Source organism: Tursiops truncatus, chromosome 4 (genome assembly GCF_011762595.2).
Source record: "Tursiops truncatus isolate mTurTru1 chromosome 4, mTurTru1.mat.Y, whole genome shotgun sequence".
Lineage (NCBI taxonomy): Eukaryota > Metazoa > Chordata > Mammalia > Artiodactyla > Delphinidae > Tursiops > Tursiops truncatus.
The window spans coordinates 72,532,798-72,556,117 of record NC_047037.1 but is presented as its reverse complement, the minus strand read 5'-3'; the positions used below and the strand labels follow the sequence as shown (position 1 = coordinate 72,556,117).

At 50.7% G+C, this 23,320-nt stretch overlaps 1 protein-coding gene across 1 annotated transcript in view; it reads right to left on the bottom strand.

Annotated features, from left to right (window-relative positions):
- MUC4 (mucin 4, cell surface associated) overlaps positions 1 to 23,320 on the bottom strand; it is a 61,244-nt gene that overhangs the window by 12,587 nt on the left and 25,337 nt on the right. The window contains 12 exon segments of the mRNA XM_033855703.2: positions 129 to 296; positions 755 to 845; positions 1,589 to 1,797; positions 2,144 to 2,263; positions 3,019 to 3,144; positions 3,328 to 3,507; positions 5,242 to 5,330; positions 6,782 to 6,912; positions 8,027 to 8,182; positions 8,932 to 9,096; positions 9,975 to 10,108; positions 11,442 to 11,594. Of these exon segments, the coding sequence (XP_033711594.1) occupies positions 129 to 296; positions 755 to 845; positions 1,589 to 1,797; positions 2,144 to 2,263; positions 3,019 to 3,144; positions 3,328 to 3,507; positions 5,242 to 5,330; positions 6,782 to 6,912; positions 8,027 to 8,182; positions 8,932 to 9,096; positions 9,975 to 10,108; positions 11,442 to 11,594 (1,722 nt within the window).

Below are 23,320 nucleotides of genomic sequence, written 5' to 3'. Positions count from 1 at the left end.
TCTGTTCCAAGGAGGCTGAGAAAGGAAACTCCACCTGTGATGTCCACAGGCCCACTGGAGGTGGAGCTGCTTACGGGCTGGGGGGTCTGAGCTCCCACGGCAGAGGCAGGCTCCTGCCTGTTCCTTACCCATGAGGCCCTCTGTGTGGTTCTGATACTCCTCCGGGAGGCTGCAGGACGCGTGGAGGATGTTGGACATAGCGATCACTGAGATGGTCACTGCCCCATCAAAGTTGGCTGATACCGTGGAGCCATTGCGGGTCATTACAACTCCAGAGGTGTTGAACATCTCCTGGCCTGGAATGTTGGGAGACAAATGAGGAAAAAGCCAGCGTTGGAGCCCTGGAGGCCCAAGACTTGGCAGTAGTGAGGTTTCAAGATGCAGCGAGGAGACTAAGAGCAGCTGGGAGATGCCCTGCAGGGTCCTACTCCAGTGGCCCCAAACCACACTCACAGGACACCTTCACGGCCCACCCCACACCCTTCTCCCTGGGGACTGAGGACGGGCTGTCGTAGAGAGGCTGTCATGGCCTCAGGGGAAGGAGAGAAGTGAGGAGGGAAAGTTTAAGGCCCAGCTCTGGTGAAGGAACTGCTCAGGCACAGCTGCTGGAGGGACAGCAGGGGTGGTGACCACGCTGCTCTTCCCCGACGCCACTGCCTCTCCGCCCCAGCTCCCTTCTCCCTGGTGCTGGGCACCCTGCTGATCCTGACCCAGGGTAGCAGGAGAGGGCAGCTGACGGCTGTCCCCAGCCTACCTTTTGCACCTTCACGGTTAGTGTCAAATGTTACAGTCTGGTTGTTGAGCCGAACGTGGATTGTGTCACTGGGCGCAAGGAGCCATTGAACCTGGAAGGGAATTGGCAGAGGCCTAAGACCGACCTGCAGGTGGGCCCAGAAACTGAGGAAGGAGGCTGCGCAGAGCTCAGAGCCTGGGGCTTGGATGAAGGTGAAGGTGATGGGGAGTGTGACCATGAGGTGATGCTAGTTACCATGTGTGAGGCGCTTGGCATGGGCCAGGCTCTGAGCGAGGCACGTTTCATAGATTAGCTTTTAAATCTCACTGCGGCCCTGTGAGGTAGGTAATATTATCATCCCCATTTTACTCTAAGGAAAAAGAGGCACTGGAAGTTAAGTTGTTCCTTCAGTCTCACAGCCAGGACCCTAATCCCGTGTCTCCCGGGTTGACTCTTTTTTAAATTATTTATTTATTTTTATTGAAGTATAGTTGATTTACAATATCATGTTAGTTTCAGGTGTACAGCACAGCAATTCAGACATATATGTATATGAAGAATATATATATATATAATTCTTCAGATTCTCTTCTCTTATAGGTTATTACAAAATATTCGGTATAGTTCCCTGGGCTATATAGTAGGTCCTTGTTGGTGATTTATTTTATATACAGTAGTGTGTATGTGTGTTAATCCCAAACTCCTAATCTGAACCACTGCATTGGCAGGATGCGTCCTCCCTCCCTCCTGCTCCCTTCCCTTCTTCCTTCTCTTTCTCCTCCGGGGCCTCAGTCTCCACCTGAAAGTCCCTGAGCTAAAGGCTCCCTGCGAGGGGAGGACCCCGGCCCTACTCACTGTGATGGGGTCCAGGCTGCTGGAGCTGTATTCAGCGGCGAAGGCAATGAAGTTGGTGGCCTGGGCCGAGCCGGTCTGGGCAGTGCGGCCCTGCAGCAGGAAGGAGGAGTTTCTATCCTGGGTCCGGACCAGCAGGAAGTCTCCCAGCCCATTGAAGGTGTAATTGGCACCATCCAACGTGGTGATGTGGGGGTCCCCAAACATCCAGGCTGGAACAAATGAGGTACTAGGTTGGCAAGGCAGACCAGGGAAAGACCTGGGAGGCTTCAGCCTGGAGAGGTGCTCATGGAGCATTTAACCCTCCCCGAAAGCCCTCTTGTGCTTGTGTGCCCACTCATGTCCTCTCATTACCTCCCCACCTACCACACCTCTCCCTCCGCAGGGCCGTGTGTGAAGTCCCTCCTCTGCCACACTCCGCACACACCTCCACCTTCCCTTGTGGTCACAGCGCTGCCCCAGGAAGCTTCTGCCGCCCTGGTCCAGACCCCGAGAGGCTACCCCTCCCCAGATCTTCCACTTCAGCCCTGCCCCAGGGCTGGGCTCCGGCAGCCTCACCTGGCCTCGGGGGCTGGTACCCAGCGCAGCTGACGCGGGGCCTCCTGAGCTGGTACAGGGCGCAGAAGGAGGGCTTATCGTTGAAACGGCAACACCAATTCTGCGGCTCCAGTTCTTGGTCTGTGGGGAAGAGCAGCGGGTTGGGGGAGATGAGGGACCTGCAGGACCCAGCTGGGAGGTTTGGGCAGGATGATGTGGGCGGCAAGGGCATGGTTGGCAAATCAGGCCCACATGAGTTCAGATCCCACCCTGCTTAATGACCTTAGGCCATTGACCAGTTACTATGTCCCTTGTGAGCTTGTCAGAGCCACATGGAGCAAAGCCTCTGGTGGGCAGGCACAGGGTCCTTCCTTTCTTGGAGTGGGGGGTGCTGAGTCCCACCGCTTTCCAAGCGCTGGGAGTGGGAGGCTGTGGCTGGTCGTCTGGGGACTAAGGAGGCTGCTGAGATTGCAGGGAGGAGGTGGGGAGCACATGCTTACCCTGGGCCCCCAACCCTGTCCTCTCTAGCTCCTTTGGAAGGTCTCTGCGGGAAACGACCCCATGTCTTCCCCCAGACAGCCTGCTAATCTGGGTCAGACCAGGCCCCTCCCCTTCCCTAGAAAGATGTCCCTACTCTGGGCTGGGTTATGGGCCAAGTGGAGATGGGGCAAGAGGAACTCAGTCAGAAATCCCTAGGATGCCAGCTGGAAGGGATGTCGGAAACTTCCTAATCTTACAAGATCAGGAAATTGAGGGGAAGCAGCTGGGAGGAAATGGGGAAAAGAGGCTTCATTCTGTGGGTCCCACTGCTGACGTGGAGCCCAAGCTGGTCTCTGACAGTGAAGAACAGAAAGCTCCAGAAAAGGCGGGGTTGAGTTTTCCGTGGACACACTTACCAAACTGCCAAGGACTCTGCACTCTCCAGCCTTGGAGAAGCTCTCCCCAGGGTCCGTAGCTGCAGCACACGCCCCCTCTCCAGGAGGAGAAGCTGCACAGCTGCCTGCTGCCAAGGCCCGACCAGGCTGCAACAAGCCCAGACACACTCAGGCCCAGGATGCCCGTGGTGGTGGCGGCAGTGGGGTCGGGGTGCTTCCAGGGAGGAACTGAGGGTGCCCCGGAAGGGAAAGGTCAGGCATGGCCAGAGGGAGGGGGTGGGCTTGTGGGGGACACTGAGGGTGCCTCGAGAGGTAGGAAGGAGGCGTCACCTATGTTGATGGGCTGGAATCTCAAGTCCCATAGTCCCTGCCTCCAGGAACACGGGCAGGAGATCTGGTTCCAGCCCCAGCTGGGCCACTGAGACTCTCTCTTCAACCACTGCAGGCACTGGAGACGGTAGTTGCGCTTTTCTTCCTTGTGTAGCTTGTAGATTTGCAGCCCTCGGAAGCCTGGGGGAGCAGAGGAAGAAGGGGTTATCCCAGGGCCTGGGGCCACAAGCTCTGATTTAGCTTTAGGGACAAGCAAAACTCATAAATGCACCCTCTGTATGTCACTCCCCCAACTCTGGACAGCTCTTCCAGGGATGAACCCAACTGAGGCTGGCAGGGATTCCTCCCCAAAGGCCCCTTTGATGTGACGGTCAAAATCCCAAAGCTTGGATCTTAGGGTGAAACCCTGGGACAAGTGCTGGGCAGGGAGAGCTCACCTATACCCAACTCAGAGCCAAACCCTGGCCCTGAGCTTCACTCCACCCCATTCTCTACCCTCATGTCTGCTACTCTAAGCTCCAATACCTGCCAATCCCCCCAAACCAGTTTCTCCTCATGCACCCTATATCTCAGTGAGTGATGCCACCAGCCACCAGCTACATGCTCAGACACCTGCACAGACATGCCAGTGGCCAAAGCAGCCAGGATGGAGGCTGAGGCTCAGAGGTCAGCTGGGGAGCCACAGGGAGGGTGGCACATGAAGCAGACGCTTGCTCCGACAATACGAGGCTGAGGAAGCTTCCTCTGTGCCCAGATGCCATCCTTGGACACGAGAAGTAACTGGGAGAAGAAATCCTGAAGGGGGTTTGAACTTCAAATAGACCTTTAATTAACTGTAAGTTACTTACCACCCACCCCAGCTGCATGAGAGAGAAATGGGGCTCCAGAGTACAAAAAAATGCAATAGGACGTAATGTATTAGGTTTTGATCCTGTTCCCACACAAAAGAAGAAATTATCAAGATGACTACAGCTTGATAAGGTTTTGAAAAGGATAATCATAGTTTATGATTAGCTTCGTGTATCTTCTCCACAATGGCCTGGTATCGAGGGAAACACACCAGATACTCTCCCCCAAAACACACACACACGCTATCACATTGCGCCCCCTACATCACAAGCAGATGCATCTGGATAGAAGGGACTTAATCTGACAGGATAGCTTTCTCCACAAGATGGCACTCATGATTTGACTCAGCTTCTGTTTACCAGAATTTCTTGCCACAGAACAAATAGAACTGGATTTATGCTGCACAGTTTACGTGGCTAATTTCTAATGCTAAAATATCTTTTGTTCTATCACATTTTGGAAACTGTAATTTCTTTCCCTTTGGGGCCACCAGACAGTACAAGTCATGGAGGAGGCCCATGGGACCTAAAGTACTGGCCTTCTTACCAAAGAGCTCTCTGAGACCAACATAGTTGGTCTTTATTTTTTTCATACTTGTGGCTCTCAGCACTGTGTCCAGCACACAGCAGGTACTCAATAAATGATGACTGAATGGATGTTAGATCCCCTGGAACTCCTTTTTGGTAGATCCATTAAGGGATCTCATCTGGGTTCTCTCTCCAGCTCTAGGACAGGACACTTGGAGAATTTTCCTAACTGCTCATTCATGTCCCCACCTCCTGCTGTACCCCATCCTCACTTTCAGGATCTGGGCCCCCTCTCATTGCCCTCCTGGGTTTGGCTCATTCCAGGGAGAAGACTCTGTACTGCATGAGGGTGCAGGAGGTACGCTGCTCCCTGGGCAGTGCCAAGTCTGGATTCCACCTGTGGGATTCCACCTGCTGGAAACACCCTTTGGGATGGTGGAGATACAAGGGAGCTGCCCCTCTAGGAATGTCATGGCACACGGAGTGCGAGACAGAAGAGGACTTGAATCCCTCCAGTGTGATAAGGTGGCACTTTTACCTGAGTTGGAATCCAGGAATTGGTCTGGACGATACTTCTTCCACACTGGCTGGAATGTCAATGGGCTATTTTTGAAATACCCATCTCCACTGCAGGCAAAGGAAAGAAGCTCTGGCCTCTGTCACACACAGAGTCTTTCCCCTCAGTCGGCAAGTTACTCATTCATCTGGCCGGTCAGTCAGCCCACTCGGTCCAGCCGGTCATTAGTTATCAGCTGGTCAGTCAGCTATTCAGTCAGAATCACTGACTCCCAGCGCTAAGCAGGGGAGGGAAGGAGGCGGATGGGGCAGGGGTAGGAGGCCCTAATTTATTCCACATCAGATGGAGAACTGCAGGAAACTGGTCCTGAGACAGGGGTGTGAAAGAAACAGCTCAGGCCTCCTTCCTGTTAGTTTCCCTTCAACTAGGGGTTGGAGAGGGGGCGCTGTAGGGGACGGCTGGTTGTGAGGGTTAAGAGCAGTCTCTGAGTTAGGAGGACCTGGGCAATGGGTGCTCCGCCCCTCCCCACACATCCCGGGGTGGTGTTTAAGCGCCGCTGCAGGAAGGAGGAAACCCTGGAGCGGAACCCTCAGCCTCTCTGGGTGCACGCCTCAGAGCAGCGACTCCGGATCCTTTCTCCCCTTTGACACAGGACAGATGAGGCACCTGGGCATGACACCTTCCATGGGTGCACTCAGAATGGTGTGAAATTCCTAGCTAGGTTGGATAATTCCGCTACTTTCTCCTCCAGGGCACATCAAAAAGCAAGTGAAAGCAATGTAATTATAGGGGCGATCCTGAATGCACTCTCGGAGAAAAACCCTTGCAGCAATTACCAGTAACAAATTACATGTGACCTTCACAACTGATTGCACACACACCATGGCTCGGAGCTGTTGTGTCAGAGAATGAGCCATCTCCACACTTGGGAACCCACGCCCGCATCCACGCGCCATCCACCTCTCTGCTCTCCATCTTTGCCACTGACCCCACACAAGCTGTTGGTGCCCCTGGGCGAGAGGTTAATTCTCAGCCCATCAGAAGTCAGGAAGGCAGATTTCAGCATTATATTTTGGATTCAACTTCCTGCTTTGCCACTTCCCAGCTCTGTGACTTTGGGCAATGACTTGTCTATTTGTACCTCAGTTTCCTTACCTGCAGAATGGGTAGTAAATGGTATCTCCTTCATGAGGTTGCTGTGATAGTCAAATGAAATAATGCCTATTAAGTACTTGGTGTAATAAATGTTGGCTGTTATTGTGATGATATTTGAGAAGTCAAGAGAGGTCAGCTAATGTCAGTGGAAATCCTAGAAGTGAAAGCTCTGGGAATTATTATCACTGTGCACGGGGATTGGGGTAGGAAAGAGAATGGCAGGGTGAATAAGGATCTTTTAATCTGAAACAGCAAGAAATGGGAACTGGAGTCTGTGTGAGTCAGAAGCATTGGCAAGGAGGAATCCTGCCTTGTCCTGGGGGGGATGGAGTGTGTGTGCAGCGCAAGCCCTGCTCTGCAGGGCTCCAATTATCTGCTAAGGGCTGACAGCCCCTCCCTGTCCTACCTGGAGAAGCCCATCAGGACAGGGTTGCCTGGGCGCTGGGTCGCATCCCACTGCATACCGCCGCTTTGGTAGAGAAACATGGCGTAGGACCTGCTCCCGTCTGTGGAAAGGATGGCCTGGTAGGTGTTGGTCTGGGGGTTGGTAGGAGACAGACATAGGGATGCCTGTGAGAGACCTGGGATGTCCCACCACCCATCCCGCCCCCCACCCCCACCACATCCACGTCACCTTTTCCTGGCCTACCCAGAGCAAAGGCATGGGCTTAAAATACAAACACGTTTGGAATTATGCACAGATTTCACCCTAACTGGCAAAGCACCTGCCATGGTGGATTCGCCTTCTTTGTGACTTCTTTCCAAGGAGGGAAAGTAAAGGACTCTGGGTTAGAATCCAGTTAGAAGAGGGTCTGTATGAGAAAGCTTCAGCAACCTGAGAGGTTAGCCAAGACACTCGAGAGCCGGGAGAGGCCTGAGGAACTTCCTCTGGGATATTTAAGGATATTGTCCCAATGTCCCCTCACCCTAAATAGTGTGGAGGACCACGCAGGTGAGACTGGAGGTTCTCTGAAGGTAGGTGTCAAGCACTGGGCTTGTACAAAGGAGGTAAGCAATGAACTTGTTGAGCCAATGAAGAAATGAGTGACTTTTTAGACCAGACACAAGGAATAACTTTGTGACTGTCTGAGCGGTGAAGCCCCAGAGAGAAGATTAAGAAGAGCCTGTGGTGTGCCCCCTTCCACTGGATGCATTTCGGTTGAGAGCCAGAGTCCGGAGTCAGAAAAACCTCAGTTCCAGGCCTGGCTTTGTCATTTCCTAGCTGGGTGACCATGAGCAAGTTGTTTAACCTCTCTAGCCATCATCTCCCTCATCTCTAATATGTGAATAATAATATTAGGTTGAGCCATATAAAATTGCCAATAGGCAGCCACTTTTGACTAACAGAAATTTCATGTCCCATGTTTCAACTCCTGATACCCAGTGCTCTGGGCTGGTGTGATGTCATGTAAGCGAAGCCCTGAGGCACACCTGGCACGTGGTAAGTGTTCAGGAAACAGGGTGGGTTGGGGGGGGTTGGAGGTGGAGGGATGGGGGATGGGGAGGCGGGGAGGTGGGCCCGGAGGGGAGTGCTATAATCAGCCATCTGTCCTTGAGTCAGAGAGGAGTTTAGAAGAGTGGGCCCTGCCTAGGATTCTAGGATGTCTGACTTCCAGATGGTTCACAGGGAAGTGCCCATTGGTCCACTCACCCCGATGGTCCCCCAGGCAGGATAGGCGGGGACGTGGACCCACGTGACCTTTAGCGTCCACCTGGCTTTGTAGTTCCAGGTGTTTGTTAACCTTTTAATCCAAGACTCCACCTCCTTCACTAGCAGGTTGTATTCATCATAGAGAGTCTCGTATTCCTAGAAAAAGAAGGCGGATACGGACAAGGAAATGAGGGTCCCAGCTCAGTACTCCTGAGGGACCCCCCACTTTCTGCTCACTTTAGCCCACCTGTGTCTCCCATCCTTCCCCCTCCCAGGCCTACATTTTCACAGTTAGTGCCTGTGACCTTAAGATAGATCCAAATTCGGGCCACAGGAACACCTGGGGTGTATGGAGTGGAGAGTCGAGGCCCAGAAACCCAAGTCTTCTGGACTTGAACTTGTGCATCTCTTAGCATAAGCTGGCTCTGACTGTGCAACCACCTGCGCCCGTCTGTACCTCCCTATGTCCGACTGAAGACTCCTTGAAGACAGGCATGCATTTCTTCACCTTTGGACCTTCTACAGTGCCTTGTCCGTGGCAGGGGCACGATCCACATTGGCCTACGGTAGCTTTCATTGTGCTGGTACCTCCCACTGATTGGAGTCATAAACCCCACCCAGGAGCACATGCAGGGTCCCTGCTTGATTCAGCCTCGTTAGGATGGACCCCTACAACCTCATTCTAAAATCAAACCATGGATCGCTGCACCGCATCTCTGTCACCTGCAGTCTTCCTGTGGTTGTGTCCTAGTCTGCTTCCTTCCCACCCTCATATTTAAGCTTCAATCCCTGCCCACACTGAGCCTGGGCTCTGACAGCTGGAGCACTTTCAAGGTCCTCCACACAGCCCTTTGTCTCTCCTTGGCCGCTGCAGGACCCTGAGTGCTGAGCTCTGAAAGGCCCACCTGGTAAAATATGGTTCCCCGGCTGCTGGAGAAATCAGCATCGTCCCAGAATGGAGCCACCAGGGCCACAGGATCCCAGGCTGTAAAGCCTCTAGGGGGAGGGTTGGGGTAGGAGAAAATCTGGTACTCTGACTCCGGAAAAATGATTTGGCCATTATCTGTGAACTGAGCACAAAGGTTCTTCTGGTTAGCATTCAGGGAGGGAACATCCCAGCCTTGGGTCAGCTCCTGGGATGCATGAGGGTAGAACTTCAGAGATTTCAACAACCTCTGGAAGGTCTCATCCATCTCCCTGCCTGCCGGGAGAGGCCCTGTACATAGTTCTCCCACAAATACTCTTCATCCTTAGGCCATTCCTCACGTCCTAAGTCCTTCCTAAGGTGGTAGGTTTTGTCCTGCTTCAGTGGCAGACCCATCTACAGACCAGCCCATCATCATAGAGCAGACGTCTCTGGGTAAATCCCCTTAGCCCCACCCCGGAAGCTTGTGCTATATCCGTTAGAGCTAAAAGAATTGATACCCTCACCCCATCGCTGTGTCACACTTTCACAGTGTGTCCTTACTCAGCCCCCTCACTGAGGGCCACGACTGCCATTCAGCTCTCCTCCGGGAGACATGAAGTATCAATACTTGGACCAGGGAACCAGGAAATAATTATAGAAAATGTGAACAGCATCAAAGAGTCAATTTTCCCAAGCAGAGCATCCTACTCAATAAAAGGGCCCGTGAAAACAGTGGAGAGCTTACTGGGCCCCGGCACCTCTCTACTGAGGTGACAACCCTTCTGTCCACCTGGGTGGGGAGGCCTTGCCCGGCTCCCTGTCTTCTTCAGCTGGTGCCCTACCATTAAAGATGGTGCATGCAAACTGAGCTAGCGGCAGGGACACAGTAGGTGCCTGACCAACGTTGCTTCCATTCTCCTGCTCGGTCATGGTCATGGTTGGTCATGGTCACAGGGATGTCTCTGAGGCTTAGAGGGAGAAGCAAGGCCTGCGGAATGCAGGTCACGGGTCCTGCCCTTTGGGCTGCAGTCGGGGACTCACATAGAGGGAATCCCGGAGAGAGGAGCCGAGGGGGAAGCCAATCTGGGGTTTGAAGAGTGGCGAGGTGAAGTCCACAGTCCTCTTGACAAACTCCTGGTCTCCAGCACACAGACCATAGGGGAAGAGGGAAACGCCTGGGCCGGTACAAAGAGGAGCAGGAAGTTCTCATGGGCCCTGATGTCATCAGGGCTGGTAGGGGCCCCCAAGAGTGTCCCCAAGCTGCTCCTCCGCCCTTGCCCCCCATTCCCCTAAGTGGGAGCCATCAAGGACTCCTCTCTCCACTTGCATTCAACCCATCTCCTCATTTTACCCCTGAAATGGTACGCTCAGCCTTCCCCAGTTTGAAGAAAAACAGGTTCTGCTGTCAGAATACCAACAAATTATTCTGTACCAGTTATGGTACTCAAAATTCTTTTAAGGGTGAAAAGACAAAATTCCTCCAATGTAGTGAAGATGAGTAATTGAAAGATCATTTCACAGAATGAGACTTGTTCCCTAAGATGGTATTTCTCTAGGTAAACTTAAAATCCCCGTAGAATTTGTCATCAGATCCCCCATGGAGGTCCTTGGGCTCCAATTTGAGAAACCTTGTCCTAAACATTTCTCACATGGGCCTCCTCCTTTCCATACTGGCAGCCCTCACCTGGTGCTGCTTGGAATACTGCAGCAGTCTCTACACTGCTCTCCTGGCCTCCTGCAAATTCATCCCCCACCCCAGCCGCCATGGCACTGTTCATAAATGTAAATCACGCCACGTCCTCCCTGGTGCCTGTTATCTACAAGATTCCCTCACATGACAGCTTTGCTTCTCAGCACCCTTCCCCTCACTTCTGGTAACGCCAAATGTTTTACGGATCTCCTCCCCATGCAACACTAGGACGGCTTTTCCTGTTCATGCCTTTATTCCAGCTGTTCAGGCCCTCCTGCCTGCCTGGGGCACTTCCACTACTCCAGCTCCTATTCACTCTTTCCAGGAAGCCTCCTCTTCACCTTGACCCCACCGCCCACCCCTGACATTCCCTCGGGCCTTCCAGTGTGTGCAGCTAATATCCTGGGCTTATTCCTCTAATGGCACCTACTGAGGCAGCAGCTCTGTCTCTTGCTAGACAGCACCTTGTATCTCTAGCTCCTAGCCCAGCACCACGTGCAAAGCCAACCCTCAGCACCCAACACTGATGCTCTTGCCTTGCCCCTGTAAGGCCCTTCTGATTCAAAACAACAGTCTATGAGCAAGCAGGCTGAAACTAAGCACTCAGTTACCCACCCCTATCAAGGGGGTAGGAGAGCAGCTGGACTTCCAATGGCCCAGGTGGGGCAGTGGAGAGATCCACAGAACTGGTTCCCCCAGCGACCCATGGGGGATCTCACTGGTAGATCCAATCCAGCTGCCACAGCTACAAACTCCACATCTAACTCCATCCTCTCCCTCCCAGGGTGGAGAGGCTCCAGCTGTATGGAATCACTTGCCTTTCTCGGGATTGATAGGGACTGGGGCAGCTGTTGAACAGGTGCCTCTGGAAGTGCCAGCAGTGGGAGTGGTAAAGGTCTGGGAGGTTGTTGAGGGTAGTGATGTTGCTGTGCTTCTCCCACTGTCTGTCTTCTGTGAGGTTACGATTGTTCCTGGGCAGGCAGGGAAAGAAGACTGGAGTGGGCTTTACAGAGAAAATAGCAGAGTTAAAGAGAGTCAGAGACTTTAGGAGCTGGGAGAGACAGCTAGAAACCTGTCTGTCTTCTGGTCACACCCAAATCACTCCCTGCAGAAAAGCAGTTATCTCCTGGGGTAGAAGGGATGATGAGCCTGTCACCCACCATACCCGCCACTGACTTCATCTTCTCGTGGACCTGAACTCCAGCCTGGCAGTGCTAACTCACCTTCCTCTCTCAAGCACTCCTTGAGGCTGAACTGAGCCAATTGGGCCACTGTAAGAGGCCAAGACCCTGGAGTCCCCACCTACCTGATGTCTCAGTCTTCACGGCAGAGCTTAAGGATGCTGTGGATGGTGGAGAAGTGCTGGTAACAGACAGATGAGTGGGGTGACCTGTGAATAGGGTAGTGGAGCTCCAGGTGACTGCAGGGCCAGGGGCTGATTGAGAGAATGAAGAATTACTGGTTGAAGTATAGAAACTCGATATGGTCTGAGCTGTGCCCACATTACCAGAAGAAGTAGAGTCAGAGACAGAATAGTCTGTGGATGGCTGTAGAGTAAGCAATGGACTCTTAGAATACTTACATGCTGAAGAAGTATCAGGAGTGGTATTGATGGAAAGGTAGCTTGTCGGTGGAAATGGTGAAGTCGGTGTGGATCCAGCTACGCTGTTATGAGTACTTGTAGAAACCATATCTGTTGGCTTTGTAATAGGATGCATAGCAGAGGCTACTGTCTGAACAGGTGCAAGATGCTCAGAGGTGGGTGTGTTTGACTCGCCCACTGAGGAAGTAGGGACTTGTGTGGTATTTGTCAAGGAGTTATTGTCAGAATCTACAGGGGACATGACCCCAGCCATCGTATTTTCATGGGTGAATGAGCCTGGGGTTGTTGTCAGAACTTCTCCACTTGTGGACAAAATTGTGGAAGGAGAATGAGAGGCTACATCACTCAGGGTGAAAGAAGTGGCTGTAGCTGTCCCTTCAGATGCCCCAGATGACATGGTTGGCATTGCTGTTTGGGTCCTGTGGCTGTCGCTGACTGGGTTTGAGATAAATGTTATGCTGGTGCCTGAAGGTGACAGTGTATGGGTAACAGTTTGTGGAGATGTGTGTACATTTGATGTGGATGAAGGAGGTGGAGATGTGACTGCTGAGAAGGTTTCAGTCACCTGGGAGACTGAACTGACAGTTTCAAATCCTTTGGTGGTTCCTGTACTTTGAGTCTGAGCCATCTGGGAAATGGCTGATGTTTCCTGAGGAGAGGTGCTTGGAGAAGCTGGGCTTGATTGTCCTGTAGGTCTCCCTGTTGTTGAGACCTCAGAGATGATGGTTGAAATGGTGCTGGAGACAATAACAGACCCCAGTCCTGTGGTTCCTGGAGTAGTGTCAGGACTGGTTGCAGTGGACAGTTTGGTCGTTGACAGAGTTTGGTGGCTTTCCCTGGAGGAAGTTGGTGAGAAACTCTTGATCTTACCTGAGGTAGATGTTTCTGGGGGAGCACTTCCTGAGGTTGTTTGGCTGCTTCCTGTGGATGATAAAGCAGCAGCTGTGCCCCCCAAGGTGGTGTCCATCACCAGTGAGGCCAATGTACTGGTGTGCGGTTCTCCAGTAGTCGCTGTGCCTTGAGTCTGATGGGTTTGGGAAATGGCTGATGTTGTGTCAAGTGAGGCGCTGGTAGCAGGGGATGTTGATTGTCCTCCTTGGCCTCCCAAGGTTGAGACTACAGAGGTGGCCTGACGAATGGTGCTTGTTATGGAAAGTGATGTGCCGCCTGAGGTTCCCAGGGTGGTGTCAGGGTACGTTGGTGCTGTCCACAGTCCTGTGGTAGTGGTAGTGGCCTGAGTTGTGTGGTTCTCCCTGGAGGGTGCTGGGATGAAGGTTGTCACTTCACCTGTGGTGGACGTATCCTGAGGCACACTTTCTGAGAGTGAGTGTCCACCTGGTTTGAATGAAGAAGTTGCAGATGTGACTGTTTTGATTGTGTTCATCACGGGGGAGGATAAACTCATGGTTTGGGATTCTTGTGTGGTCTGTGTGCCTTGAGTGGGACCTGTTTGGGAAATAGCTGATGATTCTTGAGGAGAGATGCTGGCAGAGAGTGGTGTTGACTGCCTTGCTGGGCCTGCTGTTACAGTTTGTTGAGATATGTGTCCACTTAGTATGGATGAAGGAGATGTGGATGTGACTGTTTCAATGGTTTGAGTCATATTGGAGCTTGTGCTGCTGACATGAGTACCTCCAGTAGTCTCTGTCCCTTGTGTCCAATGAGGCTTAGAAAACGCTGCTGTTGTTTGCTGAGAAGATGTGCTCAGAGAGTGGTGTGTGGTAGGCACTTTCTGTTCGCCTATTGTTGAGACCTTAGATGAAACCCAAGAAGTACTAGCTGAGGAAGTATATGTTCTTTCTACAATTAATGTAGTGGCAGCTACTGGCGTTGACAACGGTTCTTTTTGTGACTGAGTTGTGTGGCTGTCACTGAAGGATGAGGAAGAGACTGTTGTTGTTTTACCTGGAATAAATGTTTCATGAGAAACACCTGTAGAGATTGCACTTTTGGTATAGGGCCACCCCGTGGTCTCTGTGCCTTTGCTTTTGTGGGTGTGAAAAACCGTAGATGTTTCTGGAGTTGAAGAACTGGTAGAGAGTGGAGTTGATTGTACTACTGACTTCCATGTTGTAGAAACTTTAGAAGTGAATGGAGGAAAATTGCTAGTTACAGAAGGTGATATGCTCCCTGTGTTTCCTACAGAGCTGTCACTTAAGGTTGGTGCTGTCAACATTTTTAATGCTGTTGTTATTGAGACTGTTGAGGCCACTGGAGTGATATTTCTCATTATAGTTGATGATGTATCCCTTCTGTTTTCTCTAGTGGTGCCTGTTGAAGCTGGTGAATTGATCATCTCTGATGTAGGAGACGTGTTGCTTACACTAAATGGAGAGAAATTTCTGTCTGTTGAGGTCCGTGCTGTCAATATTTCTGACGTTGTTGCAGGTGTGCTGCTCACCCTGGCTGGGGAAGAAGTGGTTGTTTCACCTGAAGAGGATGTCTCCTGGGGAGGGCCTTCTGTAAGAGTGGGTCCCCGTGGGGATGATGAGGGAGTGGATGTGGTCACATCTGTGATGGTGGTGGTTTGAGTTTCTCTGGTGCTTTCGATGCTCTGAGTCTGGTGGTCCTGAGAAGATGCTGATGTTTGCTCAGTAGAAGTGGTGGAAGAGGGTAAGGTTGATTTGTCCTCTAGTGCAGTTGTTATTGAGACTGTTGAGGCCACTGGAGTGATATTTCTCATTATAGTTGATGATGTATCCCTTCTGTTTTCTCTAGTGGTGCCTGTTGAAGCTGGTGAATTGATCACCTCTGATGTAGGAGACGTGTTGCTTACACTAAATGGAGAGAAATTTCTGTCTGTTGAGGTCCATGCTGTCAATATTTCTGACGTTGTTGCAGGTGTGCTGCTCACCCTGGCTGGGGAAGAAGTGGTTGTTTCACCTGAAGAGGATGTCTCCTGGGGAGGGCCTTCTGTAAGAGTGGGTCCCCGTGGGGATGATGAGGGAGTGGATGTGGTCACATCTGTGATGGTGGTGGTTTGAGTTTCTCTGGTGCTTTCGATGCTCTGAGTCTGGTGGTCCTGAGAAGATGCTGATGTTTGCTCAGTAGAAGTGGTGGAAGAGGGTAAGGTTGATTTGTCCTCTAGTGCAGTTGTTATTGAGACTGTTGAGGCCACTGGAGTGATATTTCTCATTATAGTTGATGATGTATCCCTTCTGTTTTCTCTAGTGGTGCCTGTTGAAGCTGGTGAATTGATCACCTCTGATGTAGGAGACGTGTTGCTTACACTAAATGGAGAGAAATTTCTGTCTGTTGAGGTCCGTGCTGTCAATATTTCTGACGTTGTTGCAGGTGTGCTGCTCACCCTGGCTGGGGAAGAAGTGGTTGTTTCACCTGAAGAGGATGTCTCCTGGGGAGGGCCTTCTGTAAGAGTGGGTCCCCGTGGGGATGATGAGGGAGTGGATGTGGTCACATCTGTGATGGTGGTGGTTTGAGTTTCTCTGGTGCTTTCGATGCTCTGAGTCTGGTGGTCCTGAGAAGACGCTGATGTTTCCTCAGTAGAAGTGGTGGAAGAGGGTAAGGTTGATTTGTCCTCTAGTGCAGTTGTTATTGAGACTGTTGAGGCCACTGGAGTGATATTTCTCATTATAGTTGATGATGTATCCCTTCTGTTTTCTCTAGTGGTGCCTGTTGAAGCTGGTGAATTGATCATCTCTGATGTGGGAGACGTGTTGCTTACACTAAATGGAGAGAAATTTCTGTCTGTTGAGGTCCGTACTGTCAATATTTCTGACGTTGTTGCAGGTGTGCTGCTCACCCTGGCTGGGGAAGAAGTGGTTGTTTCACCTGAAGAGGATGTCTCCTGGGGAGGGCCTTCTGTAAGAGTGGGTCCCCGTGGGGATGATGAGGGAGTGGATGTGGTCACATCTGTGATGGTGGTGGTTTGAGTTTCTCTGGTGCTTTCGATGCTCTGAGTCTGGTGGTCCTGAGAAGACGCTGATGTTTGCTCAGTAGAAGTGGTGGAAGAGGGTAAGGTTGATTTGTCCTCTAGTGCAGTTGTTATTGAGACTGTTGAGGCCACTGGAGTGATATTTCTCATTATACTTGATGATGTATCCCTTCTGTTTTCTCTAGTGGTGCCTGTTGAAGCTGGTGAATTGATCATCTCTGATGTGGGAGACGTGTTGCTTACACTAAATGGAGAGAAATTTCTGTCTGTTGAGGTCCGTGCTGTCAATATTTCTGACGTTGTTGCAGGTGTGCTGCTCACCCTGGCTGGGGAAGAAGTGGTTGTTTCACCTGAAGAGGATGTCTCCTGGGGAGGGCCTTCTGTAAGAGTGGGTCCCCGTGGGGATGATGAGGGAGTGGATGTGGTCACATCTGTGATGGTGGTGGTTTGAGTTTCTCTGGTGCTTTCGATGCTCTGAGTCTGGTGGTCCTGAGAAGACGCTGATGTTTCCTCAGTAGAAGTGGTGGAAGAGGGTAAGGTTGATTTGTCCTCTAGTGCAGTTGTTATTGAGACTGTTGAGGCCACTGGAGTGATATTTCTCATTATAGTTGATGATGTATCCCTTCTGTTTTCTCTAGTGGTGCCTGTTGAAGCTGGTGAATTGATCACCTCTGATGTAGGAGACGTGTTGCTTACACTAAATGGAGAGAAATTTCTGTCTGTTGAGGTCCGTGCTGTCAATATTTCTGACGTTGTTGCAGGTGTGCTGCTCACCCTGGCTGGGGAAGAAGTGGTTGTTTCACCTGAAGAGGATGTCTCCTGGGGAGGGCCTTCTGTAAGAGTGGGTCCCCGTGGGGATGATGAGGGAGTGGATGTGGTCACATCTGTGATGGTGGTGGTTTCAGTTTCTCTGGTGCTTTCGATGCTCTGAGTCTGGTGGTCCTGAGAAGACGCTGATGTTTGCTCAGTAGAAGTGGTGGAAGAGGGTAAGGTTGATTTGTCCTCTAGTGCAGTTGTTATTGAGACTGTTGAGGCCACTGGAGTGATATTTCTCATTATAGTTGATGATGTATCCCTTCTGTTTTCTCTAGTGGTGCCTGTTGAAGCTGGTGAATTGATCATCTCTGATGTGGGAGACGTGTTGCTTACACTAAATGGAGAGAAATTTCTGTCTGTTGAGGTCCGTACTGTCAATATTTCTGACGTTGTTGCAGGTGTGCTGCTCACCCTGGCTGGGGAAGAAGTGGTTGTTTCACCTGAAGAGGATGTCTCCTGGGGAGGGCCTTCTGTAAGAGTGGGTCCCCGTGGGGATGATGAGGGAGTGGATGTGGTCACATCTGTGATGGTGGTGGTTTGAGTTTCTCTGGTGCTTTCGATGCTCTGAGTCTGGTGGTCCTGAGAAGATGCTGATGTTTCCTCAGTAGAAGTGGTGGAAGAGGGTAAGGTTGATTTGTCCTCTAGTGCAGTTGTTATTGAGACTGTTGAGGCCACTGGAGTGATATTTCTCATTATAGTTGATGATGTATCCCTTCTGTTTTCTCTAGTGGTGCCTGTTGAAGCTGGTGAATTGATCATCTCTGATGTGGGAGACGTGTTGCTTACACTAAATGGAGAGAAATCTCTGTCTGTTGAGGTCCGTGCTGTCAATATTTCTGACGTTGTTGCAGGTGTGCTGCTCACCCTGGCTGGGGAAGAAGTGGTTGTTTCACCTGAAGAGGATGTCTCCTGGGGAGGGCCTTCTGTAAGAGTGGGTCCCCGTGGGGATGATGAGGGAGTGGATGTGGTCACATCTGTGATGGTGGTGGTTTGAGTTTCTCTGGTGCTTTCGATGCTCTGAGTCTGGTGGTCCTGAGAAGACGCTGATGTTTGCTCAGTAGAAGTGGTGGAAGAGGGTAAGGTTGATTTGTCCTCTAGTGCAGTTGTTATTGAGACTGTTGAGGCCACTGGAGTGATATTTCTCATTATAGTTGATGATGTATCCCTTCTGTTTTCTCTAGTGGTGCCTGTTGAAGCTGGTGAATTGATCATCTCTGATGTAGGAGACGTGTTGCTTACACTAAATGGAGAGAAATTTCTGTCTGTTGAGGTCCGTGCTGTCAATATTTCTGACGTTGTTGCAGGTGTGCTGCTCACCCTGGCTGGGGAAGAAGTGGTTGTTTCACCTGAAGAGGATGTCTCCTGGGGAGGGCCTTCTGTAAGAGTGGGTCCCCGTGGGGATGATGAGGGAGTGGATGTGGTCACATCTGTGATGGTGGTGGTTTGAGTTTCTCTGGTGCTTTCGATGCTCTGAGTCTGGTGGTCCTGAGAAGATTCTGATGTTTCCTCAGTAGAAGTGGTGGAAGAGGGTAAGGTTGATTTGTCCTCTAGTGCAGTTGTTATTGAGACTGTTGAGGCCACTGGAGTGATATTTCTCATTATAGTTGATGATGTATCCCTTCTGTTTTCTCTAGTGGTGCCTGTTGAAGCTGGTGAATTGATCATCTCTGATGTGGGAGACGTGTTGCTTACACTAAATGGAGAGAAATTTCTGTCTGTTGAGGTCCGTGCTGTCAATATTTCTGACGTTGTTGCAGGTGTGCTGCTCACCCTGGCTGGGGAAGAAGTGGTTGTTTCACCTGAAGAGGATGTCTCCTGGGGAGGGCCTTCTGTAAGAGTGGGTCCCCGTGGGGATGATGAGGGAGTGGATGTGGTCACATCTGTGATGGTGGTGGTTTGAGTTTCTCTGGTGCTTTCGATGCTCTGAGTCTGGTGGTCCTGAGAAGACTGCTGATGTTTCCTCAGTAGAAGTGGTGGAAGAGGGTAAGGTTGATTTGTCCTCTAGTGCAGTTGTTATTGAGACTGTTGAGGCCACTGGAGTGATATTTCTCATTATAGTTGATGATGTATCCCTTCTGTTTTCTCTAGTGGTGCCTGTTGAAGCTGGTGAATTGATCATCTCTGATGTGGGAGACGTGTTGCTTACACTAAATGGAGAGAAATTTCTGTCTGTTGAGGTCCGTGCTGTCAATATTTCTGACGTTGTTGCAGGTGTGCTGCTCACCCTGGCTGGGGAAGAAGTGGTTGTTTCACCTGAAGAGGATGTCTCCTGGGGAGGGCCTTCTGTAAGAGTGGGTCCCCGTGGGGATGATGAGGGAGTGGATGTGGTCACATCTGTGATGGTGGTGGTTTGAGTTTCTCTGGTGCTTTCGATGCTCTGAGTCTGGTGGTCCTGAGAAGATGCTGATGTTTGCTCAGTAGAAGTGGTGGAAGAGGGTAAGGTTGATTTGTCCTCTAGTGCAGTTGTTATTGAGACTGTTGAGGCCACTGGAGTGATATTTCTCATTATAGTTGATGATGTATCCCTTCTGTTTTCTCTAGTGGTGCCTGTTGAAGCTGGTGAATTGATCATCTCTGATGTGGGAGACGTGTTGCTTACACTAAATGGAGAGAAATTTCTGTCTGTTGAGGTCCGTGCTGTCAATATTTCTGACGTTGTTGCAGGTGTGCTGCTCACCCTGGCTGGGGAAGAAGTGGTTGTTTCACCTGAAGAGGATGTCTCCTGGGGAGGGCCTTCTGTAAGAGTGGGTCCCCGTGGGGATGATGAGGGAGTGGATGTGGTCACATCTGTGATGGTGGTGGTTTGAGTTTCTCTGGTGCTTTCGATGCTCTGAGTCTGGTGGTCCTGAGAAGATGCTGATGTTTGCCTCAGTAGAAGTGGTGGAAGAGGGTAAGGTTGATTTGTCCTCTAGTGCAGTTGTTATTGAGACTGTTGAGGCCACTGGAGTGATATTTCTCATTATAGTTGATGATGTATCCCTTCTGTTTTCTCTAGTGGTGCCTGTTGAAGCTGGTGAATTGATCATCTCTGATGTAGGAGACGTGTTGCTTACACTAAATGGAGAGAAATTTCTGTCTGTTGAGGTCCGTGCTGTCAATATTTCTGACGTTGTTGCAGGTGTGCTGCTCACCCTGGCTGGGGAAGAAGTGGTTGTTTCACCTGAAGAGGATGTCTCCTGGGGAGGGCCTTCTGTAAGAGTGGGTCCCCGTGGGGATGATGAGGGAGTGGATGTGGTCACATCTGTGATGGTGGTGGTTTGAGTTTCTCTGGTGCTTTCGATGCTCTGAGTCTGGTGGTCCTGAGAAGATTCTGATGTTTCCTCAGTAGAAGTGGTGGAAGAGGGTAAGGTTGATTTGTCCTCTAGTGCAGTTGTTATTGAGACTGTTGAGGCCACTGGAGTGATATTTCTCATTATAGTTGATGATGTATCCCTTCTGTTTTCTCTAGTGGTGCCTGTTGAAGCTGGTGAATTGATCATCTCTGATGTGGGAGACGTGTTGCTTACACTAAATGGAGAGAAATTTCTGTCTGTTGAGGTCCGTGCTGTCAATATTTCTGACGTTGTTGCAGGTGTGCTGCTCACCCTGGCTGGGGAAGAAGTGGTTGTTTCACCTGAAGAGGATGTCTCCTGGGGAGGGCCTTCTGTAAGAGTGGGTCCCCGTGGGGATGATGAGGGAGTGGATGTGGTCACATCTGTGATGGTGGTGGTTTGAGTTTCTCTGGTGCTTTCGATGCTCTGAGTCTGGTGGTCCTGAGAAGACGCTGATGTTTCCTCAGTAGAAGTGGTGGAAGAGGGTAAGGTTGATTTGTCCTCTAGTGCAGTTGTTATTGAGACTGTTGAGGCCACTGGAGTGATATTTCTCATTATAGTTGATGATGTATCCCTTCTGTTTTCTCTAGTGGTGCCTGTTGAAGCTGGTGAATTGATCATCTCTGATGTAGGAGACGTGTTGCTTACACTAAATGGAGAGAAATTTCTGTCTGTTGAGGTCCGTGCTGTCAATATTTCTGACGTTGTTGCAGGTGTGCTGCTCACCCTGGCTGGGGAAGAAGTGGTTGTTTCACCTGAAGAGGATGTCTCCTGGGGAGGGCCTTCTGTAAGAGTGGGTCCCCGTGGGGATGATGAGGGAGTGGATGTGGTCACATCTGTGATGGTGGTGGTTTGAGTTTCTCTGGTGCTTTCGATGCTCTGAGTCTGGTGGTCCTGAGAAGATGCTGATGTTTCCTCAGTAGAAGTGGTGGAAGAGGGTAAGGTTGATTTGTCCTCTAGTGCAGTTGTTATTGAGACTGTTGAGGCCACTGGAGTGATATTTCTCATTATAGTTGATGATGTATCCCTTCTGTTTTCTCTAGTGGTGCCTGTTGAAGCTGGTGAATTGATCATCTCTGATGTGGGAGACGTGTTGCTTACACTAAATGGAGAGAAATTTCTGTCTGTTGAGGTCCGTACTGTCAATATTTCTGACGTTGTTGCAGGTGTGCTGCTCACCCTGGCTGGGGAAGAAGTGGTTGTTTCACCTGAAGAGGATGTCTCCTGGGGAGGGCCTTCTGTAAGAGTGGGTCCCCGTGGGGATGATGAGGGAGTGGATGTGGTCACATCTGTGATGGTGGTGGTTTGAGTTTCTCTGGTGCTTTCGATGCTCTGAGTCTGGTGGTCCTGAGAAGATGCTGATGTTTGCTCAGTAGAAGTGGTGGAAGAGGGTAAGGTTGATTTGTCCTCTAGTGCAGTTGTTATTGAGACTGTTGAGGCCACTGGAGTGATATTTCTCATTATAGTTGATGATGTATCCCTTCTGTTTTCTCTAGTGGTGCCTGTTGAAGCTGGTGAATTGATCATCTCTGATGTGGGAGACGTGTTGCTTACACTAAATGGAGAGAAATTTCTGTCTGTTGAGGTCCGTGCTGTCAATATTTCTGACGTTGTTGCAGGTGTGCTGCTCACCCTGGCTGGGGAAGAAGTGGTTGTTTCACCTGAAGAGGATGTCTCCTGGGGAGGGCCTTCTGTAAGAGTGGGTCCCCGTGGGGATGATGAGGGAGTGGATGTGGTCACATCTCTGATGGTGGTGGTTTCAGTTTCTCTGGTGCTTTCGATGCTCTGAGGCTGGTGGTCCTGAGAAGACGCTGATGTTTCCTCAGTAGAAGTGGTGGAAGAGGGTAAGGTTGATTTGTCCTCTAGTGCAGTTGTTATTGAGACTGTTGAGGCCACTGGAGTGATATTTCTCATTATAGTTGATGATGTATCCCTTCTGTTTTCTCTAGTGGTGCCTGTTGAAGCTGGTGAATTGATCATCTCTGATGTGGGAGACGTGTTGCTTACACTAAATGGAGAGAAATTTCTGTCTGTTGAGGTCCGTGCTGTCAATATTTCTGACGTTGTTGCAGGTGTGCTGCTCACCCTGGCTGGGGAAGAAGTGGTTGTTTCACCTGAAGAGGATGTCTCCTGGGGAGGGCCTTCTGTAAGAGTGGGTCCCCGTGGGGATGATGAGGGAGTGGATGTGGTCACATCTGTGATGGTGGTGGTTTGAGTTTCTCTGGTGCTTTCGATGCTCTGAGTCTGGTGGTCCTGAGAAGATGCTGATGTTTGCTCAGTAGAAGTGGTGGAAGAGGGTAAGGTTGATTTGTCCTCTAGTGCAGTTGTTATTGAGACTGTTGAGGCCACTGGAGTGATATTTCTCATTATAGTTGATGATGTATCCCTTCTGTTTTCTCTAGTGGTGCCTGTTGAAGCTGGTGAATTGATCATCTCTGATGTGGGAGACGTGTTGCTTACACTAAATGGAGAGAAATCTCTGTCTGTTGAGGTCCGTGCTGTCAATATTTCTGACGTTGTTGCAGGTGTGCTGCTCACCCTGGCTGGGGAAGAAGTGGTTGTTTCACCTGAAGAGGATGTCTCCTGGGGAGGGCCTTCTGTAAGAGTGGGTCCCCGTGGGGATGATGAGGGAGTGGATGTGGTCACATCTGTGATGGTGGTGGTTTGAGTTTCTCTGGTGCTTTCGATGCTCTGAGTCTGGTGGTCCTGAGAAGATGCTGATGTTTCCTCAGTAGAAGTGGTGGAAGAGGGTAAGGTTGATTTGTCCTCTAGTGCAGTTGTTATTGAGACTGTTGAGGCCACTGGAGTGATATTTCTCATTATAGTTGATGATGTATCCCTTCTGTTTTCTCTAGTGGTGCCTGTTGAAGCTGGTGAATTGATCATCTCTGATGTGGGAGACGTGTTGCTTACACTAAATGGAGAGAAATTTCTGTCTGTTGAGGTCCGTGCTGTCAATATTTCTGACGTTGTTGCAGGTGTGCTGCTCACCCTGGCTGGGGAAGAAGTGGTTGTTTCACCTGAAGAGGATGTCTCCTGGGGAGGGCCTTCTGTAAGAGTGGGTCCCCGTGGGGA